The 19,800-nt window shown below is 33.4% G+C and overlaps 1 protein-coding gene across 1 annotated transcript in view; it reads left to right on the forward strand.

Moving 5' to 3' along the window:
* LOC118202563 (uncharacterized) overlaps positions 1 to 19,800 on the forward strand; it is a 31,240-nt gene that overhangs the window by 5,154 nt on the left and 6,286 nt on the right. Inside the window, exon 2 of the mRNA XM_035374730.2 lies at positions 16,870 to 17,132. Within this exon, the coding sequence (XP_035230621.1) occupies positions 16,870 to 17,132 (263 nt within the window). The remainder of the gene's footprint in view (positions 1 to 16,869; positions 17,133 to 19,800) is intronic.

A 19,800-nucleotide genomic window follows, 5' to 3' on the forward strand; every position in this document is an offset into this window, starting at 1 on the left:
AAACGATTTCAAAGCTGTAATGACAATACTGTACGAGGAAAAAAAACATATTTATCTCCAGCGCACGAGACTGTCTATCGGAAATTCTAAAGATATGTTGTTTCTAAATATTTTGTTGCGGTTGAATTGAATTTTATGCGGTTTAAGTGAGAAGAACATGATATTTAATAAATAAAGGTAAGACTGGTAATTTATCCTGCGAACCTTAACGGTATATGCAGGGCTTATTGAAACTCCTAATTGAATTTAAATTCAACCACCATACTGTACTCTTTACTGCCCGAAAGATCCATTAACCTCGCCAACAAAATAAAACAATTTATTACAACAAAAAATAAAATAATACATAATTTTAATTAGTTAAAATAACATAGTCCTAACTTAGGAATAAAGAACACTTTTCTTCATATTGAATAATACTTATTATTAACTATTGACATCTTTGTCGTAAATAAGATTATTTGTACAACAGTATACAATCTCAAATAAATTTTATAATACACAGAGACCATATAACAAAAGTGAATGACTTTTTCAATTTGTTTTTAACATATTTTTACATATAAATATATAAACAATAGTCAATAAGAGTTCACAGTCCAAGATTATCCACCACTAAATTATTTCTTTATTTTTCTTCTTTTATAGGTGCACTACCCATAATCAGTTCTTCTTATTATAAGATCCATTTGTTTTCTAAAACAAGAACAATTTTGATCTAAGCTTGAATGCTTAGTTTCTAAAGCTAATTTATATTTGTTATTCGCTTGTACACAATTAATGCATTCAGGTTCATTTTTGCATTCCCAATGATTATGTCCTTTCTTCGAACATTTTCCGCATATCAAGTCCTTGACACATTTATTTTGAAAACGACCAAACTCTTGACATTTAAAACATCAATAACATTTAGGTATTCTTTTACTGTGATTCTATGCCATTTCAAATTAATTTTAGTTTGTTTTATAATTGGACCAAACTTATCAGGTTGAATATTTGCTACCCAATGTACTTTTTGGTTTGTAGCTTTATTTTGAATAAAAGTTCAATTCCTCCATTTTCAAATATTTGATTTTGTCTCTTAATTGCTTCTAGAATTTCATCTTTATCCAAGTCTTCATCCAAATTTTACAGTATAATTTTAGGCTGTTTCTTTTTAGGAGCTTTTACTTGAATTTCTTCTTTCAAGAGAGAATTCATTTTTATTTCTCGTTCAAGTGAAACAATATCTCCTTTCTTCGAACATTATACAACCAATCCTTCATTATTCATTTTTCTGACATTTTTAATACCAATCTTCAACTCAACTGGGTCAATCACTTTAACCACTTTGATTTGACTTCTTCAGAAGAAATTCCCTTTTTACTTGGATATAATAGAACCACATATTCTTCTACACTGACTACCAATAAGTATTTGGACAACTGTGATAGAAAAGACAAACTATATTAAAAATCAATAGTTGGTAGAGCCTCCACGAGAGATAATTACAGCTGGACCCTCCGGGGCATACTTTCCACAAGTCTTTGTATGACAGCTAGTGGTATTTTCTTCCACTCGGCTTGAAGAAGACATAGACGTTCCTTCGCCGATTTTGCACTGGTAGTGCACCCCTGAATTCGGCGATGCAACTCGTCCCAGAGGTTCTCGATAGGTGGGCAGGCCAGTCCATTCGATGAACTCCATTGGCACCATACCAAGCCTTGGTTAACGTGGAAACATGACAACTGGCATTGTCGTCCTGAAAGTAACAGGGGTACAACTCGTAAAACTGCCACAACGTATGAAGCACATTGTCATCCAAAATAGTGCAGTAGGCATCGGAGTTGAGCTTACCATGAATGGGGACCAAGGGTCCCAGCCCATACCAGGAGAAACATCCCCAGACTATAATTCCACCTCCGCCGAACTTCGCACAATGCATTCTGGCAGGAGACGTTCTCCAGGTAGACGCCAGACCCAGACCCTGCCATCCGAACGGTAAAGGGTGAACCTTGATTCGTCACTCCAAAGAACCCGTTTCCACTGATCTACGGTCCAATTTCGATGTGCTTTGCACCACATTAACCGAGCAGCGCGGTTGGAATTTGTGATCAAAGGCTTATGGGCAGCAGCATGACCATGAAAACCAAGCAGATGTGCTTTCTTACGGATAGTATTCTTTGAAACAATACTCCCGGATGCCTGTTGAAACTCCTCGCGGATGAGTGCCATCGGTTGGGTGCGGTTCTTCCGAATTTCTCTGGACAGCACTCGTTGGTCTCTATCTCCCAGTTTCGTTGGTCTGCCGACTCGAAGCACATTCCAATAATCACCGCTCACCTTCCACTTCTTAATCACATAGGCCACTGTGGATTTTGGGTACTTCAGATCGCTAGATATGTCCCTTAAGGATCGGCCACATCTGTGATACCCGATAATTATACCTTCCTCGAAATCACAGAGCTCTGAACTGAGAGGCATCTTGCATGCGACTAAAGCCGATGCTGTTTCCTATACGATATATACCGGCGGAGTCCGTGACGTACCTTAGGACAGCAGATATCGTCATTTGCATAGGTGTCCAAATACTTATTGGTAGTCAGTGTATTTTCTTAGTTCTTTCTTTTTTTAAATACATTTACTTATTACTTGTTTTCTGCTCTTTTAAAACTTCGGCAAAAGTTCTTTCATGTTGTGGTTTCTTATCCAAAATTTCTAATTTTCCTTTTAAATTTTCGATCTCCAATGCTTAAGATACCAAGTAACTAAACAACACTTCTTGTGTATTTTAAACTTTCTTTCTTATTGCTATTGTAACTCTGCTTGAATCTTCCAAACATGCCTCTAGCTCACTTATTATAGTTCGAGCTTCTTCAATCAAATCATTTTGCACAACAGTCTCTGTCTGAATATTCTGGTTCATTGTCAATCTCTTTGGAGTTTGAGTTTAGACCACCTTTCTTAGGAGGTGGAGCCTCAGACCACGAAAAGGTACCAAACTCCGGGAAGTTTTTCAATTGACTATATCAAAAATTTAAGTATATAAAATACTTTCCAATAATTAAGTATAACGTTAAAAGAAGCCCCTTTGAGCGTAATATAAAATTTGAAGGCCTTCAGATTTTTTTTTCATATGATTTACTTCGCATTGAATATGAGATGTATTTTGAACGTATTATTTATTTTAATTTATTTTGCATGCTTTTGTTAAATATAAAGTACTTGTCCGAAGTATTATTTCCATTGCCTTTATTTTAGGTTTTGAATATTTAATATTGAATACTTGTTCCTTCAAAATGTCGAATGAGCATTCCATATCATCATTATTATTTTTTTAATTCTGACAATTTCTTTATTTTATAAAAACATGCAAGCTTTTTACATAACTTCATAACGACGATAAAACTTTCTCAAATTCCTACTTTTTCATAACGAGGATAAAACTTACCCTAATATAAGTATAGGAACCGGGAGATCGCATTTAAGTTAGATCTTGTTATTTGCGAAAAGTGAATTTCTTTTAATAATTTTACATTGCCAAAACATGAATATTTCGTCCTTTAAATTTCATTTGGTCTCTCTGCTCACAGGTCTCTCTGCTCGAGCAACGATTGCGAAAATAAAGGCCGAGTAAAGATGTATGTGTGCGTATATATATATAATTGCTAATTGCTAATTTCTAAATCACAGAGCTGTCCAAAAAGAAATACCACTTTATTGGTATTTCTTTTTTGGACATTCTTCACTCTTTACTTTTGGTTTTGACTTTTACCCTTGCCTGCATGAATGACGAAACACGAATTGAACGATTGGAGAGTTAGGTTTGGAGGCAACTTCCCCTTGATAAGTCTGTCTCCTGCCTGCTCAACAGTCATTCACTTATCATTTTTAAAAAAAAAATTATATTAATTTTATTTTGCTAAATTGGTGAATTTATTTTCATGGTTTGGTTGCACTTGGTTTACTTAAGCTATCTGAATTTAAATGATATTGTGGATTAGTTCGAAAATTAAATCTTTTATATGTTTGCACATTTTTTTAATTATGTTAACTTTAAATTTGCTTTTTTACGTATATACATGTTTGTTAAAATTTAAATTTGTTTAAATTTAAATATATATAAAGATATATATATACTATTTTGGTACTACCGATTGAAATAAAAAAGGGAAGAGCACAAGTAGATGTTATAACAGTCCCCCACACAAAATTTCAACATTCTACAACTAATCGTTTTTGATGAGTTATGCGAGTACTATACGTACTATGTCCTCCCAAAAAAATCCATTTTACAATCCAGTTTGGAATAAAATGTTCTTTATTCTGTCAGTAGGTACACGCATCACGCAAATAGATATAGAAAATGGGTCCGGGAATGGTCCAAATGAAATTTCCTTTGAAACCTGAAATTTTTCGAGATTACAATACTTCCTTTATTTCGTACAAGGAAGTAATAATGTGAACAAATAATATTCATGTTTGTATAAATTATCTTTCGATACTAAGTCGTAATTCTGGATATTGGATTACTTTGAAGACGAGTTTCCTATAATGAAGCTTTTTTCCAGGTCATTGTGCTTCGAAGAGTGACTGCCCGTCATTTTCACAAACTCGAAAAATGCATGCACATTTCTTTAAATTTAGATCATTTTTTAACGACACAGCAGGAAGTAGGTTGATTCAAGCCAATTGCATTCCCATCTTGAAACTATGAATTTCTCCCCTGGCTGAAAACCCCTGGTAAAGTGAGATGGAATTAATCTTAGCTGTTAGAATTAACAGATACTATAATCGACGAGTTATATATGATAGAACAGTCGAAGATTTTGTTACATACAACTCTGGGATTCTGTAAGAAAAAAGAAATTAATTATTCCATTAACAGAGAAAAATAATTTGGCGAATAACTTGATACAAATACAGATTATACTGAAGGTATTTTGCACTTTATAAAATCAATCTTGATAATTAAATGTTATGCATAAAAGGCGTATTTCTTGCTGCGATTTGCTTCTATTTGATATCCTTGATTCTTGGTTATTCTGTCTTTGATAAAGTTCTAACTCCTATGATTATACCTCTAACTCGAATTTTTCATGAAAGTAAAATTTTCATGAGCACCATCGTGTCAATTTTATCACGCTTCTCTTGGGTCGTTTTCCAAAATCCGTTCAGTTTTCTTGGATGCTGGTTTTCCAAGGCTCATTTGAACAAACCGGGAGCGCAAAAGTCCATGGAAGAAAGGTCATGTACTTTCACAGGTATTTCATTAAATGGGATGCATTTTATTCCTGTTTTTGATTCTTTCTTTGATAAATAAGCGTCAGTTGACTTAAAACGTGTGTGTGAGACTAGAGACTTTGTCCACAGGAAGCTAACGTTAGGGATATCTTTCTCATAAGATCCCACAACACTTAAGAGTTTCTACTTCAAAAATCGATTCAAAATATTCTACTAACACTACAGTGAATTAATTTTAGCCTTACTTCAGACATTTTTTTTAAGTTTTAATCCACTGTTGTAAAAAGAATCCTGCAACTATCATGAATCCCGTTGGGAAAGCTGTGCATTGAAGAAAACTTTTCATACGGTCATTTTCGTGAATTAAGCAATAGAAATTTGACCTTTTTTCTTCTTTGTTCGAAGTAAGGGAAATATTGTAATCGCGAAAAATTTCCGATGTCATTTATTAACGGAAATATTCATTCTGACCGTTCCCGAATCCATTTCGACGATTTTTTTGCTTGACGTTTGTACATAAAGATAGACTAAAGGACTCTTTTTTCCGAAACGGATTGTGAATTGGATTTAAAATAGTTTCTAAAGAGATTTTTTTTGTGACGTCTTTACGTAGTATGTGCGTATGTATGTATCTCGCATAAGTCAAGAATGATTTAGAACGTTGAAATTTTGTATATGGGATTGCTATAACATCTAGCTGTGCACCTCCTTGTTTTATAAATCGGCAGTACCAAAAGTGTATATATATATATATATATACTGTTTACATATATATCTACTTCCTTATACGATTTTATGTTCACAATCATTGGCATTAGACACATACTTCCCATTACAGAAGTGTTTTAAATGACGAAAATATTCATGTTTTTGAAATTTCAAATTTTTTTTAAAAAATTGGGCAAATAACAAAGTCTACCTGCGATCTTCCTGTTCCTATAGTTATATTCAGAAAGTTTTATACTCTTTATCCAAAAATAAAATAATATTAGAATTATGACTTCTGTACGACAAAAATTGATCGAGATATTTAATTTCAAAATCTGTCGTTTTTTATATCGTTTTCAGCTTGCCTTGAGAGATCAGCTAATTATTCTAGAATAATTCGAGAAAACAAGTTTTAAAGACGTACAGCAAAAAATGCGTATAATTTAATAGGTCGTAGAAGGAAGTCATGTAATGTCCTCATCAGATATATTTTTATTACATTCGTTTAAATATACCCCTGCCTCATTATAACACTTTCCGCAAACGGTAGCATCTATTATTCATTATTCTGCAGCTAGGTGTTTATCATATAATTTTCTACAATTTGGTTTTCTTTCCGCAATTTTCTTTGACAAAAGCAGATGAACTTTAGGTTTAAACATATTTTGTTACTTCAAATCTTTATCGGTCATTTTACTTATAGTGTCAGAGGACATCTCTGGTTCCGATGCAATGATTTTTTTTCGGGGGGGGGGGAGGTGTATTTTCTTCAGGATCAAAGACTTCACTTTATTAATACTTATACGCGTTCGAACAGTCTTAGAATACAATTTTTCCATTTTTACTTTCAGCTGGATGCTTTTGTCCCTATAAAATTTAATACGTTAAAAATACCTTTCTTTGAAATGCAATTAACTCGATTTTTACACCGCTTTATACTTTGTTGAGAGGAATATTTTTCATCGGAATGTACATTTAAGTAACCCTTGAGCCATCTCGCGATTTTAAGGCCATTTTTAAAATAAATTCCTTGTTTTGTATTCCAGTTAAACAAAGCAGACGATTATACTGAAAACGCCAAATCTTTATCAAAATTCTAACTGAAACATTTAAGCAGAAAATGGTTTCCATAAAAAGAGAATGACTGTATTGCCCAAGTATAGTTTCTGTTACCGAGAATGACAATACTGCAATAAGGAAAATGAGTTCAAAAACTTGCAAAAAAAAAAAAAAAAAAAAAAAATGTCTCAAATTAAATATCTTATATTCGACGACTGAAACATTTCGATATAGTTGACGTGTTATAACTCTCTTCTTATTTATCCCCGTGCCGGCCGAAACTTTTTGAAGAAACTTTAAGAATTCGCTTAAGTATTTAGCATGTCTTTTTCATTCTTCACATATTTCATGTCGTCTTCAGGAACATCTGCTTAGGAGAAAAGAAGAAACATTTCCATCGACTGGTGTGAAACCGACTTCGTGTTATTCTACAGTGACGAATTTTTAATTTGCTCACCTATACGTGTTTAATTGAGAAATAATTAAATATAAATGTTTGCTTTCATTTAATTCAGTGGTGGAGACGTCTGGAAATGAAAAACAGGTTGATGATAATAGTAGGTGGAAGACTAAGCTATCCTTGATCTGAATATATTTATACCTTTGATATTTTGGTTAAACCAGATTTTAAGAAGTTGTCTAAAGAATTCACTTAGTTCCTGTCTTCGAGATGATCATGATGCAGTGGCATAGGTAGGCCAAGGCCGCCGGGAGGCATGTTGCCTTCCAGTTAAATCTCTAAGAGGCTTAAATTCTTTTGCCTCAGTTCTTAAAATTTCTCCTTCCTTAAATTCTTCTACTTAGCTCCTGCCCTGAATCCTGAAAAAAATTACCATACCTAAATTTTTTGCTCGGTCCTTCTCTAAATTCTAAAAATTTTGCAGAGTCTAAGTTCTGCCATCCTGTGAGGTCACACCGATTACTCTGGTTACGGTTCTAGATAGGGAAATGCAAAACATACCATCGCATTGGAGCCCGAAGCTTTAGGAGAATCCTAGATATACTGGGTCTGAGATTCTCCCCAACTTCAACTGTCCATAGATAATACAGAAGATCATGTCTCTATTTACCTATTTAAAGAAAATTAAAATAAAGCAATTGAGAAATTAAAAACAATTTAAAAATATACAAGAGACGACCTGTGATTATTTATCTATATTAAATCATATGATGTAGGGAAGATCTGGAAATTAAGGAAGGAAGACACACTATGCCGGTTGGGCGGCGCATTATCAAATGTATAAGCCATTACCTGTTTATACTTATTATGGGCGTCCCATGCTTTTACTATTCGCGATATAAAATTGTAGATGAATTCTGTCAATAGAATAATTTAATCTGTTATTCTTATTCAATGGCACAATAAATTATTTTTCCTCCTTTTGATGCATTAATTATCATATGCCTTTTAAATAAAAGCTTATTGTATAAAAAAAGATTTTTAAATGTATTTTATTTGATAATTTGAAATCTTTTGCTTTTAGGCGCGTGTGCTATTATTTACCTATAGTTTAATGGTTTTAAGCAGGATCCGCGAAATGCTCGAAGCGTGATATATATCCAGCATAGCGAAGGGATTACTATACATAGTGAAACTGTACTAAAATTTCTCCGTGGTTTCAAAAGCTTTTAAAACTTTTCAATGAGTAACAGTGTTTAAACGACTATTACATGAACGTAATTGTATTTTATTTCCCTTTCGCATCCTTAATACTGTCGTTCCGGAAACAAAGAGAATGCAACAGAATATTTTAATTTCTGCAAACCTTGAATGGTTTTGACCATTGCTCTGGTTTGGTGGTCGTGGCTTTTTACGGTCGATTACCGACAGATTTTGTCACGTTCTACTGAATTCCAAATAACCGGAAGATAACTTTATCTTTTATTCGTAGAGGACTCCACATGTTTAAAAGAATCAAAAGAAGTTCACGCATACTGAGTTTCTATAGAAGATGACCCGGAAAAAAAAAAAGCGGCGCGAAATTTCACTTCTGCAGATTGGCAGCAGCCATTGATTTGAGAGAATAAAAGATCACTCTTTAGGATGGAAAGGCATTTTGCCATTTTTTAAAAACGCAATAAGAATTTGAAAATTACAAAATATTAATAAAAAATTAATGCAGACATAATTTTAAGCATCTCGAACATACTAGCTCTCGCTTAAATTATTTTCTTAAATTACTTTTCCTTATTAAATCGGGTATATTACAAAATTTAATGTAGGAAAAGAAAAGATGTATACAGTAAACCCTTGCCGAACGCGGGTCTGTGGAATGCAATTTTGTACATATGCGTCATCTTCATTGTTTGCATTTAATTTGTCCAAAGCTAGCATTTCATTCACATGCAGTACGCTACAGAGTGTTGGTCAAGTTGCCATAGAACGCATTGTTTACAACAGACCACACACGCGTGCATCTGACATTTTTGAAGCAATTCAGCATAAGCCACTGCATACAAATAATTAAACTCGCATGAGAGCACGTGAATTCATGAACACTGAATGCTTACTGGCATCTGCTCTGGCCAGAAGCTGTCAACAGTTTTGGGAAAAAAAATCATCCACTGAAACTGAAGTCAAAGAAATCATACAAATTCCAAAACAGGGATAGGCGATGAGGGATTTTCAAATATGGATGAAAGAGAAGTCACAGAATTAATTGAGAAAAGCCGAATGAAGAACTGGGCGATCTTATAACACCAGTTGATAGTGAAAACGATAAAACATCTTCAGCTTACAAGAAATTAAACAAATTGTTAAAAAAAGCACAAGAATTGTCTGATTTTGCAATGTAGATTAGCCCAAATCAAGAAAGAAGAGGATATTTAGAAAAGGTTTCTGACGTTAAGAGATATATGACAAGCATTTATATGTACATTACTGTGAAAAATATTGATCAAGATATACATTTCAAAAAGTAGAAAAGGAGATTTGATTTACACAATCTTAGAGAATACTTGTTTTAGAAAACACTAGCAGTCTTCTGTATTAGGACGTGGCCAAATCGTAATATTATTTGCATCTATTAAAAATGAAAAATATTTGTACTCCAATGAATTTTTTACGATTATAATTCTAAAGTAAAAAAACTTCATGAGAATATCAATAACGCATTTTTAGATTTTGCAAACTTATATATTACTTGCAGGAAAATTCTTTCGATACACCAAGTAATAAATTTATAAATTAAAGGCAGTAATAAGTCACAAAAGTATATCATTGAATGCCGTTTTAAGGGTAAAAAAATCGAATTACTCCAAGTATTTATTAACTGATCTTTCGATGCAACTAAAAATAAAATCAAAATTCGAAAATGTGAAATTAAACATCTCGGCCAATTTTTGCCGTGCGAGGAGTCAAACGTTTCGTGGTTTGCTTTTCATAATGAGTATAACATTTTATTAAATATCAGTATAGACACCATAATAAAGTATAGAAAGTTAGGTTTAGTACTTTTTCTAAAGTGATCTTTTTTAATTTAAAAGTACTACTTTTTGCGCCATTCAAAATATTTTTATAATTGGATTTATATGTCTACAACACCCACGGCTGCGAAAATAATGGTCCGACGAGGACTTTTGTAGATACAGTGTACAACACTAGTCTAGAAGTAATATTCTATACAGAAATACACTGAGGTGCCACTGAATTAGGGATAGATAGTCAATAACGAGTTGGGCCTCCTCTGGCCTTTATAATGACTGCCAAACGACGATGCATAGATTCAATAAGTTTCTGGTAGCATTCTACAGGAATGGCTTGCCAAACATCGGATGGAGCTGTCTATAATTTAGGAAGAGTCGCTAGTGTTGTGTAATGAGGTTTTAAACCTTTCTTCAAAACACCCGAAAGATGCTCAGTGGAACTTAAGTCAAGGCTTTTAAGTAGCCAATTTATGATAGAGAAGTCAGAAGAATGCTCATACAACCAGGCAGTACAAAACCGGGGCCTGTAAAATGTGCAGTTATCTTGCTGATATACTCCATTTCCGTGGGAATGACAGGAAAACATATATGGATGGAGATGATCTCCTAGCAACTCTACGTACCGAGTCATATTGAAGGAGTACAAGTACCAAAGATCCCAAACACTGCCAAGAGAGAGCATCCCAAAACATGATCAAGCCACCATGGCCTTGTACATCTCCAATGTGCTGTACAGGATTCATGACTTCATGAGTCTGACGTCATATTCTCAGGCTCTCATCGGTAATAATTAGTCGGAATCGAGACTCATCACTCCTTGCTATTCAAGTCCACTAGAGTCTATTTTCTGTATTCTCTTGCCCAGGTAAGACGTGCAGCTCGATGGAACTTTGGGCTAACAAATCTGAAAACTTTCAGATTTTACATTACGCCCAAAGGGGCTTTTTCTTTTAATGTTTTGGGTGTTACCTTTATTTATTGAAAATCGTGTTTTTCGAACTTAAATCATAAAATTCAATTCAATAGCAATATCGCAAAATAATTTTAAAATGAGCATATCTTTAGAATTTTAGATACACGGTCTCACGCGTTGGAGATAAAAATGTTTTTTTCTTACCGTGTCACCATTGCTCGCGCTTTGAAATTGTTGTTTGTTAATCAAAAATTTGTTACAAAATATGAAATCGATAATAAAACAAATTAAAAATTCCAAATTAGGGCTTCCAGATGCCCATATTTGGTGGAGGATTACGCTATTCAAAATTTGATCGCTCTAGGTACCGTAGTTTTATCACAATGCGGGAAACGTACATACATTTATGCGGATTCTTCATTGTTTAATTTCTTTAGATATAACACAGGGGGATAATATTTGTTGGCAACAATTTGAAAAGTGAAACGGACATTTAAAGTTTCCGAAGCAAAATGCCAAAACGAAATTACTAACTCTTCTGGGCTAATAAAATGGTTAAAGCGTCACTAACAAGAATAAAGGGAACGCTAGAAGTAGTATGAGTGTATGGGAGGAAATTTTAATGGAGACGTGTGGGTTTAAAAACAAAGAGAGAGTGTCCCAATGCTATTTGACCACGATCCTTTGCCGATATCGTTCTAGCTGTCAAGCAGAATATGACAGGGAGAGAAAATTTTCCTCGAATCTGAAGGAGTCGATCTGTAAGCTGAGAACAAATGCAAAGTTCTGTCAGAGTGATAATTTTCGTAGTCGTATTTGTTTACATCTTTCCAAAACGTCTGCAGGTGATCTTTTCTTTAGGAAGTCACTAGTGTTGGATATGCACGTCCACTTCTAGTACTTTCGGGAAGCAAAAATTTATCCTCACTCAAATGTAGTCATTGTACATCCTGGAAAATAGGCCTTTGACATATGGAAGTAGAGTTTTCCTCAGCCTTTCAAAAGCCTCAAACTCCGCAAAAGGTTTGTTTCCTAGGTATACATTCATTAGTTAGAATAAATTTCTAAGGCCTACTTAATATTATTAAAATCAAATTTTCGAGATGAAAATAATTTTCTGCTGAAATTTTGATTCATTTACAAAAAAGGGGTGCGAAAGACTTCTTGTTTAGGGCTCAGGCGCGCTCCGGCTAAAAGTACGATTTAAAACTGAGAGATACCGGAGCCGGGCTCTAGTGGGCTCCAGCGCAATTTAAGATCTGGTCTAAATTTGCATTACCAGATCAAGATTAGCCCTTCGACTACGATATTGTATGTCTCGGTTTTGTACTACGCATATATGTCGTGCTATATACCAACAAAAAATGCATTAACGGAACTAATATCTGAACAATTTTAGTTTTTTTTTTTTTTTTTTTATTTTATTTTATTTTGTTGAAGGTGGCGTTTCATTACAGCAGAATTGTAAGTCCCCAAACTAAAACATCCGTTTTCAAAATATCTTTTAAGTGATATTCGGTATCATTAGTATTCATTATCTACGGTTTACTGCGTCCTCCCCCGACACTTAATTTTCTTCTTTAAATTTTAAAAAATTAAATGGTTCGTAAGTTAAAAAATGCCCATTTAAGTTGGTATTTTCTGGTCCATAAAATACTGAATTACAGTTCTACATTTTCGATGCAATTTTTCAGTTAGCGTCCTATTCGATTTCGTTCAGCTCACTTTTGTGGTAATCATATCTTTGATGACTGGAATACTGGCACAACACGAAAAATGAAGTTTTAAGATGAACGTGCTTAAAGGTTGACTCTCATATGACAAAAATTCACCAGATATTTAATTTCAAAATTTACCATTTTTGGTGTCATTTTCAACTTGCCTTGAGGCTTGGACGAAGTAAGTTTAAACAGAGTGCAGTAAAAAATATGCATAATTTAATAGGCATACAAGGAAGCCATGTGGTGTCCATATCAGAGTTTTTTAACTAAATTATATTCTGATAAGTATGCATAGTAGTATTAATATTACAATATCAAATAAGATATTTCCATTTCTACTTTCTTGTAACGGGAATCCCGTCCGTTCTAATTTTTGGTTCTGATACTCCTCAGGCTTCAACCACCTATAAATAATTATAAAAGGTGAACGGGCAACAGCCTCTGTAAAAGCGTAGATGGAATGGCAATTCGTGTTTGCTCTGCTGTAATGGGTCGGTTCTTGTATTAAGCTGGCATAAAGTTCGACAATTACAAATGCATAATCTTCGCGGGTAATTTGCATGAGTCTGTCTTTGTTAGAAACATTAAAACAATCACTGCAAAGACGAATCCATTTAGGAAAGCTCGTTTTCTGAACGCATTTGAGACTGGCAAAATAACGCGAATATTTTTTAAATTTTCAGGACCTAGCACTAAAAAGCTGGGGGGGGGGGAATGGGAGAAAAAATACTGTAAATATTTTAGAAATTCTCTGTTTCAGAAACAAAAAAAAAAAGTGCAATTCACTAAGCCTTCCATGCAGATACCGAAATCTGAATTAATTATGCAGCAAAGGGTTCAATTCAAGAAGACATTAAGCTGTAAAATTAAACACGCCGCTTTTCGAAAGTGGTCTCGAAACAAAAACAGCGCATCCTGCTGCACATGTTGCACTTTGAAATATAAATCAGAAGTCGAACATTTCAAAACAGGGTTTTTTTTTTTTTTTTTTTTTTTAAAGCATGTAAATATTTAAAAGCAAAGAATGTAACGAGTGTTTCCGCACGGAAGGTCAAATCCTTATCTTTTAAACACGATCTGGACCAGAAATCAACAAAACATTGCCTACAATCAAAAACATTAAATAGAAAGAGTTTACAAACTCTCTTTCTGTTTAGAATTCAGCGTGCGCGTACTGCGCTTTATGCTATCTGATAAGGATACAGCGCATTGCTAGCTCGCCAATTTTGCCAGCCGGAACGTTAACTTCTGTTATTTGTTCGGAATTTATTCAAATTTAATCCGAGATCAACCGTTAGTCCTAAAAAACTTTTCAGAATCTAATTTCGAGAATAACTACAAATGAATTTTTCAAATTCACTATTTTATTGGTTTATGTTCCCAGATAAAGCATATCCATGATGCAGACGGCGTTAAACACCTGGGACCTAAGCATATTGCCCTACTCTAAATCGAATACGATTAAAAACTTCGGAATCTTTGCTCAAAACAACTTAAACGAAAATCTAAGGAATGCAGAGATTAAAAACGAAGTACCACCGCGTGTGTTAAAAATTTAAGTGGGAGAGCTATCGAGCTGGTGAGTTGTCCTCTAGGAATAAAGTATATTGGGTTTCTTTAAAAAAAAAAAAAAAAAATTGAATAATTGCACCCCCTGTCAGTGTTGCTAGATCATGCGATATTTCGAAAATCTGCTAGTTTTGATAAATCTATGCTATTAAAATTTATATCTATGAGATTCTGCGAATTTTTTGCTACTCCATCGTTCCTTGTTCTATTTTTGGCTAAATTTTCCTAATATCTTAAAATGCATGTATATCAATAAAATGTATTTAGTAAAATTGATTTAGAGTAAAAATGTAATAATTTATTTAGACTTAAATAAAAGGTGGCAACTGGAAATCCTACGATCGTAGCCTACAAGCACATGGTACTCAGTTTTCCACGCTAGTAACTTTTAATGTGTTTTATTGATTGTTTTGTTTAATATTCTGGTGAAACTGTGAGTAGGCTTCCAGAGTTCAAGTAACATTATAGCTACTGTGCTAACTAAAATGTGAATTATGAGTAACGTGAAAGAATTCATCAGTGCATTTCAAAATGCTTCGTTTAAAATATCCATGGTTGAGACCCGCACAGACATACCCGCGCATAAATTGATTTAAAGTGGGGCACAGAATATCTTTAAAGCATATTAAAAAATAAAACTTTTATGTTTGTAAACGGTTGGTTCTCATAGACAATGTTCAGTGTTCTATAACACACTTTATTATTTCTTTGTACGAAGTAAAGAAAGTATTATAATCACGAAAAATTCCAGGTACCATATTTCAACGAAAGTATCCATTTTGACCACTATCGAATGAAATTTAACGATGTCTTTGCTTAACATCTGTACGTCAGGACAGAATAAAGCAGTCTTTTTCCCAAAACAAATTATAAAACTGATTTAAAATGGGTTCAGAAGAGATTTTGTCGTGGCCGTCTGTACGTACGTATGTATCTCGCACAACTCAAAAACGAGTAGCCTCAGAACACTGAACAATTTTGTATACAGGACTGCTATATCATGTAGTTGTGCAAATCCTTTTTTAGTTGCAATCGGCTACACCAAACGTATATAAAGATATATAGGTACTGTATAGGTAATGGTTTCTAGATTAATTTGGATTTGTATTCTTAATTACATTGACAATGTGCTTTAAATTAATAATTTTGTTTCCTAAGAAGATTTGCTTACTAAATTTCTCGAAATTCTTTTACGGTTAAATTTCTCCTTTAAACAATTCACTACTTTTGGCTTTGTAATTCTTTACGCGGCCTATATGAATGACGAATTAAATTATTGAAGAATTAGCTTTGGGCCAACTTCCCCTTGAAAAGATCTGTCTCCTGCCCACTCAACAATTATTCACTTAATGCAAATTAAGTTAGTCATAAAAAATTTAAAAGTTTTAGGATTAACTTTTGAATTATTATATATATTTTTTCATGTTACATATGCTTACTTAATTTACATATGCTTTCTGAATTTGAATGATATTGCAAATTAGTTCGCAGCAATAATTAATCTTTTATTTGTTTACAATTGAATTTTCATAGAGTAAAATTTAAAATAGCTTTATATGAATGATATCGTGATATTGTATTTGTTAAATTTAAATATATATATATCTACTCTGTTACTCGGCTCAGTCATTTTATTCTTATATGTTGGTAAATTGTGCATTTTTTTGCTTTAAAAATGATTTAATTATGTTGTCCTTATCTTCCGGATAAGGTTTTTATGCCTCTAGTTAATCTGCATGCAATATTTGTAGAATTATCAACAATTTAAAAGTTGTTTAAATGCAGCTAAGCCTAATTTTGTTTTACCATAACAGCTATGTTTTTTTTACATTTGAAACATAGCAGAATAGTGAATTAATTCTTTCTGCAGTGTCTTTTTGCCGAGTGGGAGCAAAAGCAAACTTTTAGTTTTATGCACCGAAAAATCCGCCTTCTTGACTGCTGGCCGAATTGCTTGTTTTCGCGTAGAAACTGTAATCTTAATTGCAAAAATTGTTTTAACTGTATTTGGTGTGTTATGTTTTTCTATATTTTTCAATTTTTAATAAAAATATTTTGAGTTCTTATGTATTTTTGCCCTGCCGGAGTGAGAACTGAATTCATTGTATGAGAAATATATCTCAAATGAAATTCGAGGAAAAACGTTTAAACCTTAAAATTCTTTCAGCAGCCTTTGTACTTCAAGAAGAATTAAGGATAAGTGATTTATAACTGCTTACCAATGTTAAAGAAGGGATGTTTTTCTTTCAGATCTGGCTTTTAGTTCTCCAAGTAGTCTTGGAGAGCAAAGCGACAAACGTTGCCAGCGAACAAAATGAGCGCACAGCCCGGGCCCGGAATCACACATCCACCAACCAGCCTTCTCTGCAGCAAGATGGATCCGGCCGTAATTTCGAAGATCCAGAAAAATCAGTAATGACAGCTGCCTCGGAACAAGACTTCCTCTCAAGGCATTATAATATTCATAGATTTGATCCAAACTTTGGATATTATGATAGACCAATGTATCCCAGGTAATGACCAAACAGCTGCTTCTAATATGTCTTGCCATATAAAAGTATATATATTTTAAATAAGATTAATGCAATGAATATCTGCGTTTAATAGCAAAAAATCTATGTTATGTTGACAGTCCTAAGGTCTTGTTTTAACTATCAAGTTTTAAAAATGCAGAGAACAAAAGAATTAATTTTAGTTTGTAAGGATTTTAAGTTTTACTAAGTTTATTTTATTTTAAAACTTTACTATCCTTTCTTATTTTTCACTTCCGGCCAGAATAAACGCGGTGAGTTTTGGTTATGCAAATTGAGCTTGCAAACTGTTAAGTATTTAAGTTGTGGCTTTTAGCCAAGAGAAAGAAAGACTTCTCGCTACCTTACATTGCGCGTGCTTTTCAGTCAGTTCTTGTCTGCCTTTGAGGCCAGAGCTTAGTTCTCTTTAATACTTGAAGACGTATTGTAGTTCCCGCATTCTGCTCACTCACTATCCGTGAAGTTTAAAAGGCCAATCTTCACGTTACTAGTCTTTGTAAAGTATTTGGGTTTAGTTCTTATTTAATTTAATTAGTTTGTAATTCTTATTTTTACGTTTCAGACCATAAGTACTGGTCTTTGTAACCCGAGGTGCGGGAACAGCTATAAACTGTGAAGAATAAAGGGTAGTTAAACACTTCCCATTTGTGTCGTATCTTCTATACTTGCACGAACTTAGTTTTAAGTAAACTCCCTGTTCTTACTCAGAGCTCTAGTTATGTTCTCATAGGCAATAAGAAGAAATACTAGTCCTGATAAGTTTAGGCCCAAAGACTGTCTCAACGCACTTCATATACAGCGCGTCTACAAAAGTCCTTACCTGGCTCTTTTTGCACCCGTTAGCACTGGCGTAGCTTTAAGGAGCAGAGGAAGCAGTTCGCCCCAGGCGAATTTTTGTGTGCGGCATTGTTTGCATGAAATATATTTTATATGGTTATTTACGTGGATCTTCGAAGCATGTGGAGACTATATTGAGATTCTGAATTGCTGTATGGAATTAAAGTGAGAAGAAAAATAGTTTTTATTGTAGATAAAATATTTAAAGAAAACAGAGTTGGATTTCAACAGCTGAATACCCTTGTTATATCTATTTTATTCCTACGAAATTTTTTAATGAAAACTACAAATAACGGCTAAATTGTGATCACGGTAACATTAATAAGAAAGAATACTTATTTAAGTGAGAAATATAGAAAAATCGAAATGGGAACATGGAATTGCGGTCCTTTTGATTTTTTGCACTCTAAAATATAATTTTCAAAACAGTGTCAAATATTGTAATACTACTTCGAAATTTCTTCCTAGTTGCTGTAACTGCTATTAATTGGGAGAAAAATTTTAAAATAAAAATCATTTCAGAAGTAAATAAGAGCTTCAAACGTTTATTCCGCATTAAAAAAATCTTTCTATGCAGTCAATATAACAGTAACTGGAGCAATCTGCACACTTCTACAATACCATCGATGGTTTTGATAACAAAGAAACAAATAAAACAATAATTTAATTTTAAAATATTGGAATTAAAGTTTTCTTCAAAGTAAAAAAAAGTACAGTTGTAATTTATTCTCTGTATGTCATTTTGACATTAAACTCAAGAACCGGCTCGGGCGACAAAAGCATTAGCTACGCTCCTGCATATTAGTCGTAAACATATACGCCCAGTTACAGAAGTCTTTTAAATGTCCCAAATATTCATGTTTTGGCATATTAAAATTGAAAAGGAAAAAAAAAAAAAAAAAAATCTGAAAGTATTCAGATTTTATATTACGCGTTTTTTTCCTTCATACATACGTACACGTTTCGAGAGCAGTTGGGCTAACGCCCTTTTGAGTTAAAAATATTTAAAAACAGCATATCGTTAGAATTTCCGATAGATAGTCTTGTGCGCTCTAGGTGATATTTTATTCCGTATAGTGTGTGTTGTCACTACTTGCTTTAATCGTTCAGTTTCTTAACTGAAAATTCGTTAAAAATTTAAAAAATGCGAAATAGATAATAAAACAAATTCGAAATTCAAGATTCGGGCGTCCAGGCGCCCATATTCGGGTGGAGGACTACATTATTCAAAATCGGATCCAGGTATCGTTGTTTTTTCACAATGCAAGAAACATACATACATTCATGCAGATTCTTCATTATTTAATTTTTTTAAATGTTATACAGGGCGCAAAAATTCGAAAAGTGATACATCCGATTTTGGGTAGCAAAAATTTGAAAAGTGATACAGCCGTTCATTGTAATTCAACGCAAAATGCCGTAGATTATGCAGTAATATATCCCTGGAGAAAACTCTTCACAGCAGGTTAAGCATATGTCGCCTTGAGTCGTTTGAAATTATTAGATGGAATATTAATTGAAGAACTAGACTGCTCGAAACTCACTGGAAAGGTTTCTTGCAATAATGAAGCATTACAAGAGGTGGATAGAATGAGAAATTATAGAACATCATCAGCTTCATAAATTAGAAACGAAAAAAGGTTAATAATGTTAATAAAAAGTAACTAAAATAAAATTTTCCTTTATTGATCTAAGTAGGAATTGACTACTTATTATATTACTTGTTTTTCTTTTATTTGTTGCATTTTATTTCTTTTAATAGTTTTTCTCTATGCAAAATAACAGCATGCATATTATTTTAAATAGTATATTT

Source organism: Stegodyphus dumicola, chromosome 9 (genome assembly GCF_044657685.1).
Source record: "Stegodyphus dumicola isolate Sdum_Otavi_A_Nest chromosome 9, ASM4465768v1".
In the NCBI taxonomy this organism is placed as follows: domain Eukaryota; kingdom Metazoa; phylum Arthropoda; class Arachnida; order Araneae; family Eresidae; genus Stegodyphus; species Stegodyphus dumicola.